At 47.5% G+C, this 16,819-nt stretch overlaps 1 protein-coding gene across 1 annotated transcript in view; it reads right to left on the bottom strand.

Moving 5' to 3' along the window:
* Adamts17 (ADAM metallopeptidase with thrombospondin type 1 motif 17) overlaps positions 1-16,819 on the bottom strand; it is a 332,924-nt gene that overhangs the window by 246,572 nt on the left and 69,533 nt on the right. The window contains exons 5-7 of the mRNA XM_042277783.2: positions 8,052-8,135; positions 7,295-7,452; positions 958-1,001 (exon numbers count right to left, since the gene is read on the bottom strand). Of these exons, the coding sequence (XP_042133717.2) occupies positions 958-1,001; positions 7,295-7,452; positions 8,052-8,135 (286 nt within the window). The remainder of the gene's footprint in view (positions 1-957; positions 1,002-7,294; positions 7,453-8,051; positions 8,136-16,819) is intronic.

Genomic DNA, 16,819 nt, shown 5'->3' with positions numbered 1-16,819 from the left:
AAGAAACTTGAGTCACCCAGTCCAGTCATGTAGAGCTATGGCAGAGGCCAAGGCTACTATAACCAAGACTCCATGGTAACGGGTTGCTAACATCTGGATTTTACGATATTAGACATGTCAATCCTATTTCACTTCCATCAGTGGTTCTGTAACTTCAAGCCTCTGAGCATACGAGAGTCATCATTTTTCTTTGGGTAACAATATTTGGGACCTCCCTGTGTGTGATGGCAGATGACACTGTAGACACTCCGGGTATTTCCTCTGTTAGATAAGTACTCTGTCTACCCCTGAAGAAAGGTTTGGTTTTGCTTTTTTGTTTTTTGAGATAGGGTTTCTCTGTGTAGCACTGGCTGTCCTGGATCTCACTCTGTAGACCAGGCTGGCCCCGAACTCAGAGATCCGCCTGCCTCTGCCTCCTGAGTGCTGGCATTAAAGGCGTGCGCTACCACCGCCTGGCAGAAGGAAGTTTTCTGTGTGAAACCTTAAGAACCGAAGGGCAATTCATGGTTCACTGAAAATAGGAGAGGAAGGAAACCTGCACGTGAGAGGCAGGTGGGGATGAGACGGGAAGAAAACCCATGTGTCTCTCGTACGGCATGCACATCTCCGTACTGTGTAGACTAGAAAGCAAAGCTCCCGCCGGGGTGGGCCAGACACTGAGAGACAATCACACTCTCAGCCGCAGACACCTTGGAGCAGCCTGGCAGCTCTTGCCCTGGGAATGACTTGTTATAACATTCTCAAACCCTCATCTAGATGCTTTCTGTCATAGGCAACCTCAAAACTTACCTGATAAAAACAATAGAATACAGTCAAGGAATCAGTTTACATGAGGAGAGGCAACAGGAGATCTGAAGCTTGTGCGGGGACACGGGGTGACACTTTTAGACTAGAAGTCCCTCCTCCCCACCCCCCACCCCCCATCATCGTGAATCCCTGGGAGAACTGTAAACTTACCAACGGTGTCACACGGTTCATCTTTGTGAACGCAGAAATCTGTCCTGGGGAGAAAAAGACACAGTCAGATGTATGTGGTACCCTGCAGGAACAGGAGAGGAAAATACCACACGAATATTGGTTAGTGATCCTGAAATGTTGTCGCTTTAATTTGGACCATTAACAATGTCTGTCAACAGTAAACCACCATGACAGTTCTAAATGGTAAGCCCGGTAACCATGGAAAAGACCCCCATGTTAGATTTTTTTTTTCTTTTGGCATTAATTTGTGAGGTGTGCATGCAAGTGCCATAGTACACATGTAAAGGTTTGTGATGGTTTGAATGAAAATCCCACCCCTCCTCCGTAGGCTCACAGGGAGTGGCACTATTAGGAGGTGTAGCCTTGTTGGAGGAAGTGTGTCACTGGGGGCGGGCTTTGAGGTTTCTGAAGCTCAAGCCAGGCTCAGGTCGTTCTCTCTTCCTGCCGCCTGCTGACCGAGATGGAGAACTCTCAGCGACCTCTCTAGCACCATGTCTGCCTGCATGCCACCCTGCTCAGACGATGACAAAAAACGAACTAAACCTCTGAACTGTAAGGCAGCCGATGAAATGTTTTCCTTTATAAGAGTCACCGTAGTCATGGTGTCTCTTCACAGCAATAAAACCCTAACTAAGACAAAGTACAAGGGAGACAGTTCTCTTCTTCCTCCAGGTGGGTTGTGGGGATGGAACGCAGGTCATCAGGCCTGGTGGTAAGTACCTTTACCCATTGGGCCACCTCACCAGCCCAGGACACCCCTTTTACAGCTGAACTTCTCCACACTTAGCTGATGGAAATAAGTTAGTCTTTCATGAGTTGAAAAAAAATTAAAGGTGTTTTTGATCAGAGACAATTAATTACCCATCAACTGTAGAGGTATCTCAAAGCTACTCAATCTGGAAAGCTATAAGGGCCATGAGTTATCCATGGAAAGGCAACAAAAAGACATTTCTAAAACTCATTTTTAAAACTCGCAGAGAACTCCTAGGTGTACAGTTAACAATGAGTGAGAAAGTGAAGGTACAAAGCCTGTGTCAGCCCTGGGCACATCCCATGGGCTCACGCTCACCTCTGTTAACGAAATGAAGGGATAGGCCCTGCTTTTCCATCAACAAACACTCCCAAGCTTCCCCCCACAAATTCCCACAGTGAGTAGCCAACCACAGAATACCAGTGGGACCAGCATCCTGGCTAGGACAGTCCCCAAAGCAGAAATGATTCGTTTATCTTGAAATATATAGATAAGTAAATCCGAAAACTGGCCTGATCCGAAGCACAAGTATGGCAGTCCTGGTCCCAGCTGCCCTTCCCTGGCTAACACTGTCACATTTCCATGCTAGCATTCACTGTCCTCCATTCTTCCTTTCACCCCAGTCACATCTACTCACAGCAAAATGTAGTGCACCAATTACTCTGGGAACAATGCCAGAGTTCGTCACCTCCCCTTCCACTCTATCCATCGCCATCTCTGTGTACATCAGTCCACTCTAATCCCCAATGTGGTATGTGTCAAAGGGGCAAAAGATGTGTGTGTGCATCCCTCAGCCTACCGCTGCTAGGCATGGATCCTGAAGATCCAACCAGCCCACTGGTACCCACAGGCTGTGGTTCTGGAGGCTCAAAGGATCTCCTGAACATCTCGAGACACAGATTCCCAAAGGTAGGCTGACAACTGAGCATCTTGGGTCAGAGACATCTCACCAAGCACACTGGGCAGGCATCCTGCAGGGGAAACTACAGGGCAGGTGGCATGGATGGGAGTCAAAGCTTAGAAGGTGTGGCTAGAGACAGCGTAGGGGAGAAAATTCAAAGTGAGTTGTATCCACCACTCAATGAGTTTTGCCTCTGGAAATGTCTAAGTTTTTCATAACAAATGTTAATATTTTGAGTTATCAATTTTTGGCCAATTTATTTTAATATGATCACTCATCAATTTGACAGGTAAAATGGTACATATTTATACAATGCAAATATGAGGTGGCAAGTATAGGTTGTGAAATGATCACATCTAGCTCATAGGAATGTCCATCGCCTTAGGTACTAGTTTTGTTTTTTGGGGGGGGCTTTGTGAGGTGGGGTTGGTTGGTTTGTTGGTTGGTGAGAATATTTAAAATCCACTTTCACAGTGATCTTCAAGCATATGCCACTGTGAATTTGACAATAAATATCTAGAACTCAAAGAGAAAAGTAAAAGCCTTTAAGACTGCTCACTCTCATGGAAAAAAAATTAAACCCTTTATTATCCTGATCTTACCCACAAACTCAACCACTTTTGTGGAAATGAAGGAGGGCTAGCACCCTAACTTGTCAGAGCGAGCCTCCTGCCCTCCATTTGCTTAGGCTCTCTGATTAAGAGGCAACTGAACAGGAAGCAGAATGAGCAGGGAGAATACTAACTGTGGGGTGTTGAAGACTGGGATCTGCAGAGGTATCCAAGCATGACCCTCTGCCAGGCCTGCATGCTTGCTTGGGTGTCTCCCTGATGTTCTCTACAGAAGCACCAAGCTGGGCTGGGGGACAAACACTGTGTGCCTGTTTTCCTAGGTCAAGTGCAGAACCAAAGGTAAAGCCACTAGGGCTGGAGACCCGGTCTTCTGTGTGGCCTTGGTTGGCCTCCAGCCACAGTGCACATGGGGGCTGTCTACATCCTAGACACACACAGCTGCAGAAAAGCTGACTGCCTCTGCTAGCTGTGACATCATGTTCACGTGTCCAGGAGAACAGCTCCCAAGGCTCAGGCATAGGCCAAAACAGAGCAAGAAAAGAAAATCCTCACACTGGCCAGATACAAGGGATGCTGTCCCCTGAACAATGCCTGGCCTGTGAGATTTCCTATTAGACAGAAAAGGATACCTCTCTAGAGCAGCCACTGCCTTGCATCTCATTTCCTTGAAGAGCACCAGCCTACTATTATCTCAAGCTCGGAAACTGCAGCCCCAGCCTCAAGTTATGCACCAGGCTTCTCAGCCGGCTACTCCTCCACCCCAGTGCTGCCGTCAAGTCAACATTGGCAAGGACATCCTCTGGGGATATGGCTGACCAGTGATTCATCCACTGAGTAGCTCTACAGAAGCAGAAACAAGGGCTTAAACAACCCTGAGGTAGCATCGTGAAAAAGCAAAAGAAAATGTGCCCTAGGTGAGTGTGAGCATGCACATGCACACGTGTATGTGTATGTGTGTGCACACACACGTGCATGCATGGTTGGGGGTAGGTCAGAAGATGATGTTGGGGATCTTCCTTAATTTCTCTCCACCTCAGTCTTTTGAGACAGAGTCTGTCACCGAAACCAAACCTCATCAACTGGACTATAGAAGCAAGCCAGCAAGACCCCATCTCTGCCTCTCGGCGCTGGGATTACAAATGCCCAGCACTGAGCCCAGCTCTTTGAGGTAAGTTCCGGAGAATCGAAGTCAGACCATCACGCTCATGTGACAAGCACTTTACTGGGTAAGCCATCTTCCCAGCGCCCTGGCTGATTTCTTCGTTTAAGACAGGATCTCATACTGCCTAAGCCGCCCTCCAACTCACTGTGTAGGCAGAGGTGACCTTAACCACCTACTGTCTCGGGCACTCAAGTGCTGGGATAACAGACATATACTTAGTGTACTGGGTGGTTTTGTGTGTCAGCTTGACACAAGCTAGAGTCATCAGAGGAAGGAGCCTCAGTTGAGGAACTGCCTCCTTGAGATCCAGCTGTAAGGCATTTTCTCATTTAGTGATCAATGGGGGTGAGGGTTAGGAAGCTCATGGTGGGTGGTGCCATCCCTGGGCTGCTGGTCCTGGGTTCTAAAAGAAAGCAGGCTGAGCCAACCATGGGGAGCAAGCCAGTAAGCAGCACCCCTCCACGGCCTCTGCATCAGCTCCTGCCTCCAGGTTCCTGCCTGTGTTTGAGTTCCTGTCTTGACTTCCTTCAGAGATGAACAGCAATGCTGAAATGCAAGCCAAATACACCCTTTCCTCCCCAACTTGCTTTGTGGTCATGGTGTTTTGTTGCAAAAATAGAAACCCTAAGACACTTGGATATTTGTGTTTTTTATAAAAGAGCTAACCTAGAAGTTTTGCTAACCCTGATTTTTATGATATTTATTTTTCTCTGGGGAAAAAAGTGCTTTTCATTCCCCAAACAAGACCACTTCCAAGCACTTTCTCTCTCCCTTCTGGAGATCTCCCTATACCTTGGCAACAACTGATACATTGTATACTTGAAACTGATGAGTACATTCTCACCTCAGAAACATTATGAGAAAGACTGGTAAGTTAAAGTGTGTTCACTAGCTTCTCATGAAAGAACATAGCAGGAAGGCAAAAAGTATTTTTAAATATGGCGTCAGGAGGGAATCCCCTAAGTTAATAATATTTTTAATAAACACTAGCATTCCTAAGTTTTATAATGTTTATAAAAACCACTTTCAAAGTAGGAACACTGGACATTTAGCTGCAAATTCCAATCCTGGGGTTGTTTAAAACAAGCTCCTCTCCAGGAAGGATTTTTAGACCTAATTTAATTAGACCTAATTAATTTCATGTAGGAAAATAATCATATAATTTGTGGATATGCATAAAAATGGCTCCACTAAACTACTGCTCACTTACCAAGTAGACTTCACTTTCAAAACATCTGCCCTTCCCCTATGACCCCAGTCCTTTAGGTGTTCCACAGAAAGTCCCATCGTCGCCAAATGCCATTCCCAATTGAGAGATGACAGTCTCTGGCTAAGGAAGATGGGTGCCCAGCTCTTCTAAAGAAGGAGCACCAGGAGGTGCCAGCACTCATTGGCTGGCAAGCTCAGTCCTGCAGCAGGAATGCTAACTCACGGTCCTACCATAGCCACGGAATTATAGGAGACTGTGCCCAAAGCATCCCAATAGAATTTAATCGAATCCCACATAAGTAACAAATGTTCTCACAGGAACCACCTGCTTACAGAGCACCTCGCAACCCAAGGGGCTGGCAGTTGAGGAACTTTCTAGTGAAGGAATCAAGCATCTGTCTGCAGCCTGGTAATGACAAGGTATATGTTCTCTCTCTCTCTCTCTCTCTCTCTCTCTCTCTCTCTCTCTCTCTCTCTCTCTTTCTCTCTCTCTCTGTGTGTATAAACACACACATGCACATGTGTTTATATATGTCTGCATGTATGTGCTAGAACTGTGTCCCCAGAACAGATATGGTTAAGTGCCCATTAATATGGCTTTATTTTGAAAGAGGGTCATTGAGGGCATAATCCAGTTAAGAAGTGGTCACAAGCTGGGTGATGGTGGCCCACACCTTCAATCCTAGCACATGGGAGGTAGAGGTGGGTTGGTCTATGAGTTCAATGCCAACCCGGTCTACAGAGTACAGAAATGGTCATAATGGGTTAAGATAGGTCCTACTCCAAAGACTGATGTCCTCTCATGAGGACAATCATCTGGGCATAGAAAGGAACATGCAGAGAAGGTCCATGTGATGGTGGAAGGCAAATTCAAGTGAGGTGTCCACAGTCAAGGCCTGTCAAGGGTGGCAAAAGCCACCAAAAGTGAGAAAATGAGGAATGGCTCCCCCTTGAGGAATTGGGGAGAGTGCAGCCTTAGCAATACCCCGGTTTAGAACACGGAGGCTCCAGAATGTGAGGGTGACCTGCTTTTGGCCAGTGGCTATGGTGTCACTAGGAAATTTCGGCAATGTGCTTGCTTGTGACTTCAGAGGCCACCCTGGGTTTCTGCTATGTGCTTCTGGTCCCTTGGTCCCATAGCCAGGAGAGGATCTTTACCCATGCTTCAAACAGAGTCCTCATGTGACAGCCATTGGGCATCCAAAAGACTGAGTTTTCTGGGGAGTTCCCCCTGTCCTGCAAGGCTGTGCAGGTCGCCCAGGGACCCACCTAGAGCTCGTCCCACAGGCAACTCAGAGCATACATCCTTCTCCCTAACAGGTTGCCCAAGTCAGTCAGCGGCAGCAGCTGCAAACCCTGTCAGCACCTCTCTGGCTAGTGTGCTATTGGGGGGAAGGAGGAGGAGTAAGGGAGAAGTACATGGATTTATAGACAGATCTAAGCCTCCAGTTACCTGGAATTTCAGTATTCTTCTAATACTGACGACAGAGCTAATGAAGGCTAACACCATGGGTTAGGCGCTGCTTATGGACAATAATAGCTCATTATCTGCTCAGCCCTCAGAGGCTGAACCTACAACAACCCCCCATTTGACTAGCGAGAACCCAAAGCCCAAGCAAGTAGACATAGGCTTGACTTCCAACTCTGGATTGCTAACGTGCTCTCAAAAGGATACTGCTTTTTCCTCTTGCTTATCAGATACAGGCTGGCTCCAGGCTTACCTGGTCACAAACACAGCGGCATCCACAGGAGGTGCATCATCCTTCCCTCCTGGTACCTGGTTATTGCCAAGGTACCGCGCACCCCCATACTCCTCATTCTGCCAGTGACAGAAGCTTTCCAGGGACCGCTCACCATGGTGCCCTATGGATAACTTGGCCTAAAAGAAATAGAAGGAGGCAGTCAGACACTGTCATCCAGTAGATGCTCTTGAAGACCGAATTAGATGATTCTCTGCCCTGAGATAAAAGCTTAGAACCCAAGGATGCTCAGGAGGTTCCAAGACCACCAGGGACTTTATCCATGAGTTTAAATAATGATTGTCATTAAAGCAAGCAATCTACTTCTTAGAAACATAACAGTCTCCAAAAACAATGCACTCCCTCCATGTCCGCCGACTGTTTCGCCTTGTTATAGATAGCACTGGCGTGAAGGGAGTCACTCAGCAGAAACATCAAAGTCAAGGCTGTGCTGAGTCCCCATGGGTCAGGAGCTCCAGGAGGAAAGCCACGCTTCTGAGACCTCCCCCAGCTTTCCACGAGTGTGAGAGCCATATGCCAGACCTACCAGGAATGGGAAGTGTGAGCGCCCATGGCTCAGCATTCCCTTGACTCTCTCACAATGGTGGCATCTTCAAAGCCAGGAAGGTGAACAAGCCAGTTTGCCTGGAGCCCCCCTGCCCCCACAGTCCCAGTGTGGGGGAACTTCCAAACCCATTAAGTTCTCAGCTTGCTCCAAAAGGCATCCATGAAGACTTACCGGGCGTTGTCGCAGCAGGACCAGCTTGGTGACTTGAATGTTAATTTTAATCCCGAGGCTCTGGTGCTGAAACATGTTGTACACCTATTAACAGAGAAAAATAGAGATACAAATACAGTTCTTTAAACACAGCGGTGTTCTAGATGGTGGTTTGTAACAGAGAAAAGATACTAAATACAGACTAAAGAAATTGCATAAACTATGGATATTAGATTAGGTATTAGTCAATATTGTCCTACAAACATACTGTATATATACAGTATGTCCTACACACAGACTGTTAAGATATGTTAGCAAACATATTATATATACTAAAATACTAAAAATATGGAAAATTGTGCACGTGAACTCTATACTACCTGCTCAATTTTCTAAACCTTTAAAACTGTTCTAAAATAACAGCATTGTTTCTAAAAAATATTAAAGTGCAGTTTGTATTCTTCTAGTATGAGAAAAACTAAAAATAATAATTACATGTAACTCAAATTTTAGTATCAATAAAGTCTGATTTAAGCAACATATATATATATATATGTGAGAACATTTTTCAGATTCTATTCAGGTTTACTAGCCAGGAGGTGGTGGTCCACACCTTTAATCCCAGCACTTGGGAGGCAGAGACAGGCGGATCTTTGTGAGTCTGAGGTCAGCCTGGCCTATAGAGTGAGTTCCAGGAAAGGCACAAAGCTACACAGAGAAACCCTGTCTCAAACAAACCAACCAATAAAGGCGAGACCAAAAATCCCCACTAAAGGAGAATCCAGGGCCAAAGAGAGCGCTGCAGGTGAAGGTACCCACTGCACAAGCCTGACCACCCACATTCAATCACCAGAACTCACACTAACTACCACTACCCCCCAAAAGACCCAGCTGCAGCAGCACACATCTGTCATCCCTGCTCCTCCTGAAAGGAGATGGGAGGCAGAGACAAGAGAAACACTTGGAAGCACTGAGGCCAGCTAGCCTGGAGGATTCGGTGAAGTAGAAATAACAAGACAGACCCTGCTTCAACGAGGTAGAAGGGGAGAAGCAACCGGAAGTTGTCCTCTGACCTCCACATGACTGTGGCACAAGCATGCCTGTATTCACACATACATCACACGCACACGCACATGCACACGCACATGCATACGCACACGCACAGTTGATTAAAAGAGAATCCATACTCCCCCATGTATATAATAGAAGATTCTAGAATCACACACTGCACATGTAACTCTAGTTCCAAGGAACCTGGTGCATTCTTCTGACCTGCACAAGCATTCACACATACATGGCATACACATGCAGACTCATAAGTAAAAATGAATATTTTTGGAAACGTGCAGCTTGGGTGATTTTGAAACAAAGAAACAGATGTTAGGTAATTCGGGCAGAAAAGTCAAAACTCTCGCCTCGGGTTTTCATGCAGAAGGACTGAAGGCATAGGGAGACAGACAGACGCTGGCAATGTCCCAGCCTGGGTCATCTTTCCCTCTCTAGCACTCCTGAAGTTCTGCATCTGTATCATTCCCACTGATGAAACGGGCTTTTGTAAATGAAGGCATGTGTTAAAGACTCGGAGCCAGTTAGCAATACCCTGATTCAAAGCCAGGCTCATCTACCCAAAATGTCCATCTCTTCCTGTGTTCCCCTAAGTCCTCATTCTAACCAGAGGCTGCCACTGAAGCACATCATAGTGACAGAAAGGTGCATGCTCGTCTCAAGTCCCCCTTTGTGGCCATTTGGTGTCCCCCAAATACACATATATAAAGACATGGCTCCAGGGTGCTGTGGTGGGAGGGGCTGAGAAGGGCCTAGTGAGTGAGTGAGGCTGTGGGTCCCCAAGCTTGCTCACTCTGCCTTTTAGCATCGACATTTGCCCCAACAGTGTCATCTTGTGCCTTTACCAGACTCCAAGTTGTGAGTCTGCCAGAACTGGACCTGAGCCTCCTAGACAGCGCTTTTCTCTACAAACTTCTTGTTTTAGGTGTTTCATCATGGTGGTACAAGACAGACTTAGGTACAAATGTGCCTCTAGTCAGTAGAACCTACTATTAAGGGCCTCAACATCAAGACGTCCTAGAGAGGAAGAACAAAAGGAAAAATTGTAAGGCAGAAGAGCCGGGGTTCACGTGAACAAAGGAGGCCCACTGGATGTGAGGCCCCCAGGTCAGTACAGACCTCTTGACTTCCTCTCTTGTACGACAGCAAAGATGGTGCTCTGAGAGGTTTGATGGGAGGCGGTGAGGGTGGCCGTGAATATAAGATCCGGAGGGAACAGGGATGAGGTCTTCTTCAAGAGTCCTCTTGGTTTTAGCTCACGGACAACTCATGAGGGGATTTCACACCGAGAGCATTAAAACTTTCTCTCCTGGTGCTGTGTCTCCACTCCCAACTCGGCAGCACCGGAAAGGGATGGCCACGGCAAGCAGCAAAGCCAGGGTCTGTCAGGACGTGCAGTTGGCTACCCAAAGGACAGTGAGCCTGCAAACGCGGCAAGCACAGACTGTAGGTAGCTATGTGACATAGAATTAGCTGTGTCACAGCTTGGACATTATGCACTGAAAGCTGCTATTATGGTTAAATAAAATCTATCTTTGTGTAACTTAATATTCTTTCCCACAAGAAAAGAAAAGAGGGGATAAATTCACGTTCTCTGTTCTCAGTCCCCGCTCCAAAATGTCTTGTCCTCAAGTACAAACTATTTGTCCTTTTTTTATGTTGGACCATCCATCCACAGGCCAATTCTGAAGTCAGTTCTTCATTATCTATTCCTGACCCTGGGGGAAGAAGGGAGCCCACAATTTTTTCCTTGTTTGGATATTTCAAGAACCACCCAATGGCTCTAATTCAATTTTTTTTTTTCCTGAAATACCCAGCATAAGGATTGGGCCTTAACTGGCATACAACAGTTCCAAACATGAAAGTTCCGAAGAAAGAAAGGTTGGATTATAAAAGAAAAAAATTCAGTTGTACAGGGCTTTGTCACAAAGAGCTGCATTTGGAGTTCAGGTGTAGCATAGATGCAGCACACAGGAGGTCCCGGGTTCTGTCCCAGCACCTAAACACAAAATAATTAAGTGCACAATACCTGTAATACTATGCCAGCCAAACCCCTAAGACAGTCAAGAATATCATGGGTTTAAAGAAATAACACACAGGCTGACAAGGTGGCTCAGTGGGTAGAGGCACTTGCCCCTAAGGCTCATGACCTGGGTTTGAACCCTGGAACCCACACAGTGGAAAGTGAGAACAGACTCCTGCAAGTTGTCCTCTGACTTCTGCATATGTACTGTAGTGTGGACATATGTGTGTCATGCACACAATAAAACAAAAATAAATAAATAAATGTTAAGAATTATAAAGAATGTGAAGTCAGGCATGGTGAGTGCACTGGCTAGTCTTATGTCAGCTTGGCACAAGCTAGAGTCATCTGAAAGGAGGGAGCCTCAGTTGAGAAACTGCCTCCATAAGATCCAGCTGTGGGGCATTTTCTCAATTAGTGATGGATGGGGGAGGGCCCAGCCCGCTGTGGGTGGTGCCATCCCTGGACTGCTGGTCCTGCATTCTATAAGAAAACAGGCTGAGCAAGCCAGGGGAAGCAAGCCAGTGAGCAGCACTCCTCCATGGCTTCTGCATCAGCTCCTGCCTCCAGGATCCTGCCCTGTGTGGGTTTCTGTCATCACTGCTTTTGATGATGAACAGCAACATGGAAGTGTAAGTCGAATAAACCCTTTCCTCCCCAACTTGCTTTTGGTCATGGTGTTTCATTACAGCAATAGTAACTCTAAGACAGTGGGGTTCATGCCTGTAATCCCAGTACTTAGAGGAGACTGAGGCAGAGGAATTACAAGTTGGAGAAGAGCCTGGCATTCGCAACAAGTTCCAGGCCACACTATACCATGCCATCATGTCTCAAATTTTTTAATTACTTAAGTAAACTAGTCATGTGACAGGGCACTTCTCAGTGCTGTTCTGGTCTGTCACATGAACAGAGAACACAGAACCCACAGGCGTGGCTATGAGCACCAGGCAGAACACAGGACAAGTCCCTGAGTTAGAATCATCCATTGGCTCCTTGTCAGTCTGAGCATCGCCCGGTACTATGAGCTTTCCATGCCCCAAGGCTTCCTTGGTTCCCTTGGGATGAATGCACAGAACTATGATGTGAGATGAAAGGAAAAAACAGCCTCGTGCTCCAAGAGCTGGGGACAGGGAAAATGGAGAAAATGGTCTAAATGGGAAAGGGGTGTAGAGTGTCAGATGAGGCCATCCTGGATGCTGGTTGAACAAGAGGGGAATGTACTTAAAATTACTGAACACTTACACAAGGTTATGATGGTAAATTCAATGGTTAGGTGTATTTTGTTACAATTAAAAGTATAATTCCTTCTTAAAATCTTCGTTCCCTAAATACCTGTGGTGGCTTGAGTGAGAAATGCCCTCTGGTGACCCAGGTATTTGAACACTTGGCCCCCAGTTGGTGGTCTTATTTGGGTAGGTTTAGAAGGTGTAGCCTTGCTAGAGAAAGCGCCTCACTGGGAGTGGGCTTTGGGGTTTCAAAGGCCATACATCATTTCAAGTTCGTTCTCTCTGCTTCCTGTTGGTGGTTTGAGATGGGAGCCCTCAACTCTCAGGTTATAGCTCCAACCTTCATGCCTGTCTGTTGCCATGCTTCCCTGCCATGATAATAATGTGCTCTTAGCCCTCTGGGTCCATAAGCCCCAAATAAACCCTTCCTTCTATAAGTTGCCTTGGTCACGTGCTGGGGATATCTTTCTGTGAATGTGAATCTGTTGCTCTCATTGATTGATAAATAAAATGCTGACTGGCCAGTAGCCAGGCAGGAAGTATAGTATAGGTGGGACAAGCAGAGAGGAGAATTCTGGGAGTGGAAGGCTGAGTCAGGAGATGCTGCCAGCCGCCACTGCCATGAGAAGCAAGATGTAAAGTGCCGGCAAGCCACAAGCCATGTGGCAACTTATAGATTAATAGAAATGGGTTAATTTAAGATATAAGAACTAGATAGCAAGAAGCCTGCCATGGCCATACAGTTTGTAAGTAATATAAGTCTCTGTGTGTTTACTTGGGTCTGAGCAGCTGCAGGCCTGAGCGAGACTGGAGAAAACTCCAGCTATAGTCATGGTGTTTTATCACAACAAAAGTAAAGTAACTATACAACACCATTGACTGGTAAGGACAGACGGCACTTCTCCCTTGAGATGCAGGCCTTCATCCCAGGGAACAGCTGGCAGAGTCTGAGCACCACAGCTGAGCACTGTCACCTGCTATTTGCAGATGCCCCCTCACAGAGCTCCACGGGATATAGGGTAGGGCAGAATGGAAATGGGAGCTCCCTCCAGGCCAGGGAAGCTAGATGAACAAACCCAGCCTGAGACAAGCAAGCAAGCAAGCAAGCAAGCAAGCAAGACGCTCTCTCTTTTTGCCATGGCAATTCATGCTCAGGAGAAGTCCTGAAGGTAGCGGCGTCTGATGCTGAGGGAGACACCTGGCTGGGCCGGGAGCAGTGCAGCCAATTGTCTGGAAAGTCTGTCCCTAGTGTCCAGCTCTGGCTGTGTGCCAGGAAGTACTCAGAGCCCTGGCTGCCTTTGTCACATTCCCGTGGCAGCCTGAGCCAAGCAGGTGGCCTTGCTGCCAACAGCATACTGTGGCTGTCCCGGCTGGGTGACTTGGGGACACAGAGATGGTGGCGATGGCAGCCAGGGACCAGAGAAGGGGTGAGAGATTAGGATGGAGGGGGGAGGGGGGATGGGTTAATGGTCATCACACATGGCAGGATTTTCACAAAGCTGTCACTCGGGTGAGCCAGAGCTTGCCCAGAGTCCCAGCCTGTCCCATTCAGACCTCACCCCAAAAGGTAAGAGCTAAATTTACTGAATTCACAGTAGCTCTAAGGGGGGCCCCAGGCATAAGTTTGAAATGCGTACTCTGGAGCCCCCAGACACCCTGAAGCAGAGACAGACTATGTGTGTTGAAGGAGTCTCCCAGGGCTTCTGGGATGTACTTGAAGTGTAAGAACCAGCAAGCACACTAACACTGGGCTGCCTCCGGGTGACCACGGAGAGACTCTTGTCTGTTGTGTATGGTAATAAAGTAAAATTGATGTCATTTTTCCTCCAAACAGCTTGCCTGGATGGTCTTGGGTTTTTCATACCACTCCATGGTTGTTAAGGAAGCAGAGAACAACCAAAACTCTGCCGGGTGGCCCTGCTTTCCAACTTGGCGGCCCAGCCGCAGCGTTTCTGGTGCCACACCACCTGTTTCTGTCTGCAATCTGTACCTTAAAACATTCCTGCTCTGGTGTCACCCGAGAACCCCCCCCCCCCAAGGAGCACCAAGTCACATGTGCACAAAAGGCTCCGTGATACATGTGGGAAAGCCTCAGCAGCCGGCTGCACACCCTGGGCGGTGAGGTCATCTGGGACATCTGTCCCAGAGGCAATTTCTGCACAATCTCCAGGGACACAGAACCCGGGGCAGGACTCCACACCCCCAGCGAGGGCACGAAGCAGCAGCCCTTGCTTATTACAGCACTGAGGATTATATATACTAGGTAAACACTCTGCCACCGAGCCACATTCCAGTTACAGAAGTATTATTATTACTATTATTATTATTTCATTAATTTAAAAGACAGTCTCTCTCTACACAGCCCAGGTTTGCATCCTGCCTCAGCCTCCCAGGTACTACCAGGTGTGTACCAGTGTGCCTGGATCAGAAGCATTTTAAAACACCAATCAGCCCATTCCACTCTTCTTTTTAGACCTGCTGGCAGTGACACACACACACACACACACACACACACACACACACACACACACACACACACACACACACAAGCGCGCGCACGCACACACTCACCAGCCCCTTTCCTCATGCCTATTACATCAGGCAACAGGGTCAGCCTGACCATAGTTTACCAATCCCTACCAGCCTCCCCTCTGCTGGTGTCACACGGTGCACTGTTCAATGTCACCCTTCAGAAGTGGAGGCCACCTCTCTCGGAGGTGCCTCAGTCACTTGCTCTCACATGGTTCAGTGTGTGGCAGCTCCCACCCTCTAGGCTCCCTTTTCGCTGATTGTATTGTATTGATTGTGTTGGATAGTGTCTATGGCTCCTTCTGCTGAGACATGTGGGGATAATGCATGCTAATGATTCCTGTTGTACACAAAAGTGGGTAGCAAGGTCCCTTGATTTTGGTGCCAATAACTTAGCCAAATGGAATCAGGACATATCTTTTATCTTGACAGTGAAATCCATACAGCACACAGTCTATAATCGCTACCATGCTTACATGTACATTCACACTATTACAATTTTCTTTCCTTTTAAGGCTGAATCTAATATTTCATTTGGTGTGGCTGGTACATTTTGTTATCTGTTCATCTATCAGTGGGCACCTCAGTGCTTCCAGCTTTTAGCTACTGGGAATGATGCTACCATGAACTCTTCTCCAGCACCCTAACTCAGATTTGTTTCTTTGTGTACAGATACAAATTCTGCCCACCAGCAGCCTCCAGAGAAGGCCTGGGCTCATGAATTCCTCCCGAGGCTCTGATTTCTAAAAGAGAGGGCACAGGCAGTAGATATAGACATAGACACGGGACATAGACACAGCAGCAGGAACCTAACAGCAGACAGAGGCATCCAGCAGTGTGAACCGGCCTTGCTCCTGACATACCCTTCGTCTTGACTTCTGCTGCCTGGCCTGCCCTAAACCTCACCCCCCCCCCCCCCCAGCCAAGCTTCCTGCTCCAGGTTTCAAAAAGCTCCTTGCTTCCCATCTGGAAAGCAAGCCCACTTTGCTTGTGGCCATTTGCCCTAGGAGTCTCTTCTCTCCACCCTCCACTCCAGTGTGTGCTGCAACACGGTACAGGTGGGACCCTGCAGGTGGGAGGTGGGAGGTAGGAGGGGGAGGGGGAGGGGGAGAGGGGGCAGGAGAGGGGGGAGGGGGAGGCTGCTCCCCGCAGTCTGGCTTCTCAGTAGGATTCCTTTTAAACTTGTAAGGCTTGGCTTCATCCTCTGCCACACTTCTTAAAAAAACAACAGGTGTACTAAGGGGGCTCAGTTGACTTTTCATTGCACATGGCTGCCTGGGGACTGTGTGAGGCAGGTAAATAATATAATCTCGTGTATGTGGGAACACTTCCCACTGGGGTGTGTATACACATAAATCCCCATGCTGTGTTTGGGATGCACAAAAGGCTTTCCAGAGCAAATTAATCAAGGAATTATAAAGTGCTGCCAGACCCCCTAGCTCTTTTGTTCCAGTCTCTCCAGACTCACTCTGACTCCACTGCAGGAGGCTCTCTGCCCACTTGACCTCCATTTCCTGGACTCTGCCTCTTGGTGTGGACCCAGGGTTCCCATCTTTCCTGCCTCCCCTCTCATCTCCATTTGTTTGTGTCACCCACCAACCCACAGAAGCACTCTGTAACAGGGACCCCAGAGCTATCACACAGGAACCAGAGTAGACAAGAGCAACCTAGACCATCCACTCGACTAAGGCAAGAGCAGATAGCTCCACCAAAAACCACATCAAACATCATAACTCCTGGAGTCCAGATCTCAGCTCAAAAACCCAACCATGAACAAACACTCAAGACAATATGCTTCCTCTAGAAGCAATCCCACAGCAGCAGACCCTGGGAAGAATACTTTACTGAAGCACAGAGTAAGGAGTCCAAACATACCAATTACGAATATGTCCAAAGACCGTAGAGAAAATATGAACTCATGCCTTCCCATGAAAATACAAACAGTT

Source organism: Peromyscus maniculatus, chromosome 1, assembly GCF_049852395.1.
Source record: "Peromyscus maniculatus bairdii isolate BWxNUB_F1_BW_parent chromosome 1, HU_Pman_BW_mat_3.1, whole genome shotgun sequence".
Lineage (NCBI taxonomy): Eukaryota > Metazoa > Chordata > Mammalia > Rodentia > Cricetidae > Peromyscus > Peromyscus maniculatus.
Note: the sequence above shows the minus strand (reverse complement) of the source record. Positions and strands in the feature narration are given on the sequence as shown.